Source organism: Orbicella franksi, chromosome 15 (genome assembly GCF_964199315.1).
Source record: "Orbicella franksi chromosome 15, jaOrbFran1.1, whole genome shotgun sequence".
NCBI lineage: Eukaryota > Metazoa > Cnidaria > Anthozoa > Scleractinia > Merulinidae > Orbicella > Orbicella franksi.
In genome coordinates this window covers 12,399,353-12,404,352 of record NC_138159.1, presented here as the reverse complement: position 1 = coordinate 12,404,352, position 5,000 = coordinate 12,399,353, and the positions used below count along the sequence as shown (strand labels likewise).

Sequence of the window (5,000 nt, the reverse complement as noted above, 5' to 3'; positions counted from 1 at the left end):
TACCGCAATACCACAGCCTGTGAACGCAGACGTATTTCCGGCTGTCACTTGGTTCGGCGGAACCAAGTGACAGCCGGAAATACGCCTGCAATACCACAAACCCCAATGTCTCTCCTCAAGGACGAAAACAATGTGTTCATATTGTTCACGATCAACCTCAAAGCTAATTGGTTTTCTTCAACCATTATGTTTCCAAAATAAAAGTCCGCCTTTCGTCAGGCGCACCATTTCGTAGCTGAATTTTGAAGACAAAAAACAACAAAGTTTTCAAGATTGTTGTATACCAAACAAAATTTAATTTTTTTGACGACGGCGTTCAACAACAATTCTGATATTGCAGCCGCGTTAAACGAGTGTTCTTCCGTTCAGGAGTAGGAAAATTGGATTGGTTCCGTCAGGATTACTGAAGAGTAAGTCGTCTTCTCTCTCCGATGGTCTCCATGCTGGACCTTACACTGGAGCGTGACTGGAGGGAAAAGTGTCTGCCTCCCTTACAAGTCCTTCTTATTTCTAGCGCCCATTAAAAAAAATCTGTCTTAAAGGATATAAACCTAAAATCCTATATGTAAGCAAATTTGTTTTATGTTCTTTCCACGTCTGATAACATCGTGCATTGCCAATGACTGTTCAGTGTGTTCTTGAGAAGCACGTCACGTGGCCAGCTGTAGCAAAAGGCATACCGTAAATCCTCGAATTAGCGCCCCCCTGGAATAAGCGCCTCCTTCAAATAAACGCCCCTCCTATCAGCCAAAATTTAACATAACCGCCCCCCACCCTCGAATAAGCGCCCCCCTCCCCTCCCCCCATTTCGTGGACGAGTAATGAGACAACAAAGGATGTATAGTTTTCGTCATGTAGTATTAGCTTTGTACATTGTTTCAGTTTGTCAACACGTTTCGTTTGGAAAAAAATTACAAGTACTAACGGTGCCGCGATTTAAACTTTAGGATCAGCGTTTTATGTCGATAAACAGCTAATGTTGCTGTTTATGCGGATATGCTATATTAAAAAATGAACATGTCAGGCCACGATTTGGGAAAAATTTAATAAGCGCCCACCCACCCCCTACCCCCTCGATTAAGCCCCCCCTCGAATAAACGCCTTCTGTCTTCTCGTAAATTTGAAATAACCGCCCTGGGCGCTAATTCGAGGATTTACGGTATTGGATGATACCATTGGAAGTGAGTTTATCGAGTTAATGACAGAGTTTTGAGGGTCACCTGCTCTTCAAACGCCCTCGTGAATCCTAATTAAACCACAGCAGCCAGGCTTCACGCTCACAACCGTGCACCTGTCATTATAGTCTTCTTATATTCAGTCTTCTAAGCAGGGAAATGGGTCTAGCTCACGTTCATTATGGATCCCTAGAAAACACTGCAAAAATGCGCGTGCTGAAAGCCTATTTCTATATGTCCCGTTCCTGCAATTAATGTTCCTGTGTTCATTTATATATTCTTCTCCGTTGCAGTTCAAGAACACCAACCAATTCTAAGTATGCGTTGCAGATTTAAGCACAGGTCTCATACAAAGTTTGCCTTTATGGTCTTCACGGTTTTCGCCATCGGGGTTCTCTTTGGAAACGTGTTCACTCCATTACCACTGGATCATCCGGATCAAGAGGATAGACTGCCAAATATCGTGACGGAAACCTCAAAATGGAATCGGTTTCTGGGTGAGTAAACTAAAAGTTCCATAAACCTAAACGCTCTAAGGGCCGATCCGCACCAGCAGACAAAATTGTAAAATTAAGAATCGTAAACGCAGTGGTTGCGTCTATCGCCAGCAGGTCAGATCGATTGAAAGAAATTTATTTTTCTTGAAACTAAAGCTACTCATTTTGACTGACTGACTGCAGCGTTCAGACAAACACATATTATGTGATTCTTTCAATATACAGAACGGCAAAAATTACGCCATGTTCTCAATATATGAATACTACTTTCATATGCGAAATAACATTAACACTTATATAGAACCTCTTTCTCGCCGATGTTCAGCGGCGAGGTAATTCTGTCTGTATAATAAATGAACCAAAATCTCGCCGATGATCAGCGGCGAAGTAATTCTGTCTGTATAATAAAGGAACTAAAATCTCGCCGATGTTCAGCGGCGAGGTAATTCTGTCTGTATATAAATACAACCAAAATCTCGCCGTTGCTCAGCGGCGAGGTAATTCTGTCTGTATAATAAAGGAACCAAAATCTCGCCGATGATCAGCGGCGAGGTAGTTCTGTCTGTATAATAAAGCAACCAAAATCTCGCCGATGATCAGCGGCGAGGTAGTTCTGTCTGTATGATAAAGCAACCAGAATCTCGCCGATGATCACCGGTGAAGTAATTCTGTCTGTATAATAAAGGAACTAAAATCTCGCCGATGTTCAGCGGCGAGGTAGTTCTGTCTGTATAGTAAAACCAAAATCTCGCCGTTGTTCAGCGGCGAGGTAATTCTGTCTGTATAATAAAGGAACCAAAATCTCGTTGATGATCACCGGTGAAGTAATTCTGTCTGTATAATAAAGGAACTAAAATCTCGCCGATGTTCAGCGGCGAGGTAGTTCTGTCTGTATAGTAAAACCAAAATCTCGCCGTTGTTCAGCGGCGAGGTAATTCTGTCTGTATAATAAAGGAACCAAAATCTCGTTGATGATCAGCGGCGAGGTAGTTCTGTCTGTATAATAAAGCAACCAAAATCTCGCCGATGATCAGCGGCGAGGTAGTTCTGTCTGTATGATAAAGCAACCAAAATCTCGCCGATGATCACCGGTGAAGTAATTCTGTCTGTATAATAAAGGAACTAAAATCTCGCCATTGTTCAGCGGCGAGGTAATTCTGTCTGTATAATAAAACCAAAATCTCGCCGATGTTCAGCGGCGAGGTAATTCTGTCTGTATAATAAAGGAACCAAAATCTCGCCATTGTTCAGCGGAGAGGTAATTCTGTCTGTATAATAAAGCAACCAAAATCTCGCCGATGTTCAGCAGCGAGGTAGTTCTGCCTGTGTATAATAAAGGAACCAAAATCTCGCCGTTGTTCAGCGGAGAGGTAATTCTGTCTGTATAAGGGACGGAAATCTCGATGACGATGATGACGATGATGACGATGATGATGATCGTCGGCTAGGTTAATGATCCTCAGCGAGATCAATGAAGAAGTACCCTACAGCAATTCTAAACATATTTCTGTCGCTTTTGCGATCACATAGTTTAAGACGAGGATGCTGTGTGTTTATATTCCGGGCGGTAATTTTTAAATTTTGGAAATCACTTATTATCGGAACTTGAAGTCTAGTAGCTGTATTTTGTAAAAAAAAATATATATCCCGTTGCGTTTGCATACGTTGCTTTCATGACGTTTTCCTATCCTACGTACCCTTGCCTCTTTTGCCAATCTCGCAACAATTAATCTCTCTGAGCAGTTCGAGTACTTGCTGTTCTTACAGTTTGAGTGCCAAAAAGTGATATTTCCCTTTAATTATGATTTAATTTAATCAAAAAACGAAGTTATATGGATCTATTGTTCTATCTTTAATCTCTGAAGTTTGCATGGGTCTTGGCCTCTAGAACTGCACAATTCCATTAAAATTTTTATTAAGCGAATAGTACGCATACTCCATCAGTTATTACTCAAACAGTCGCACGTCCTTCTCTTCTACAGACTGCAGCCATTCCTGTCACCGTCTTCAAAATTAACTATATAGCCCTTGGATCTGTTCCATAACGCGATGGTGCATGCCCTTTATCCAGCCGAGATATTCAGTGGAGCCATCCAAATTAACTGGGTTGTATTTCACCTCAAGTCTTGCTCCAGTAAGGGCATTACCTGTGGAATAAAGTACATGAATGACTTCCACTACATGACATCCTCTTCAGTCATAGTTAATTTTTCTTGTAATCAAAATGAAAACAAAAACGGGCTTTTCTCTTTTATGATATAAGCTTGCAACAATGGAATCAGTCAAAGATCATTGACCAAAATTATTTTGTACCTTGTCTCTTTTTACTATGCTTTCCGTAGTTGCAGGCACGTTGCAACTGGCGCCTTTTATCTGGTGAACCTAAAAGATTTTAACGAGTTGTTAACTATATATAGTACGGGGGAAATGAGTTTAGGTGGAGCCCTGTTCGTTTTCTACCCTTTCAATTGTTTAGGATGACTTCAAACATCGACTACATCCATAATAGTTATAGTAGCACTGCGCCTAACTTGTCCTCTACTGCATTAGCTTACTTATCAAAGAATCTGAGTACTGCTGCTGCCTTGAGTAGATAGGACGCAGGTCTTGCGCCAGGGGCGCTGATGATGATGATGATGATGATGATGATGATGATGATGATGATGATGATGATGAATCGTTTATTAAACTCACAACTTGCAGCTATAAGCTGAATTACTTGTGTTATATACTACATGTTTAAAAAATTCAAACTATAAAAATTCCTAACTATACATACTACATACCGCGCTTAACATGTTATTTTGAATATAAAATTTCCTTACTGAGGGGAATGGAATTGAAAGCTGCTGTAGTATTTTCATCGAATGTTGGGAAGGCTTGGGTGAAAACAAAATAATCGTCGCTAGCAATTATATAACGCAAATGGTGTTCAAAACACTGATTGTTACGGTGAAATCTAGAAAGGCGATACTTCGAAGGTAATAGGTGCCATTTCCCAAAGCCCTTGAACAAAGATGCGGGCCAGGTCCCGCACCCGCATCACAAGAACGAGCTTCACATGTGATAACAATAATGCATGGTCTCACATTATCCGTCAGTATTATCATCTCGAAAATCTTTCAGAAAAATACTAGGGTCAAGGAATTTAAGAAGGCTCGACAATTGAGTAATCCCAATTGATATCACTAAAAACTTTTAATTTTTGGAGAATTCCCTACCGTCTTCTTTAGGAGCATGAAATCTTCGTTTCCCTCTGCGATTATCGTTTCGCCTCCCTCTTGCTTCTTAGTTGTCACGATAAGACAGCGAAACATTCTTTCCTGCT

At 40.9% G+C, this 5,000-nt stretch overlaps 1 protein-coding gene across 1 annotated transcript in view; it reads left to right on the top strand.

Annotated features, from left to right (window-relative positions):
- LOC145470016 (uncharacterized) overlaps positions 1 to 5,000 on the top strand; it is a 22,431-nt gene that overhangs the window by 9,439 nt on the left and 7,992 nt on the right. Inside the window, exon 2 of the mRNA XM_081453847.1 lies at positions 1,469 to 1,672. Within this exon, the coding sequence (XP_081309973.1) occupies positions 1,495 to 1,672 (178 nt within the window). The 5' untranslated portion in view covers positions 1,469 to 1,494. The remainder of the gene's footprint in view (positions 1 to 1,468; positions 1,673 to 5,000) is intronic.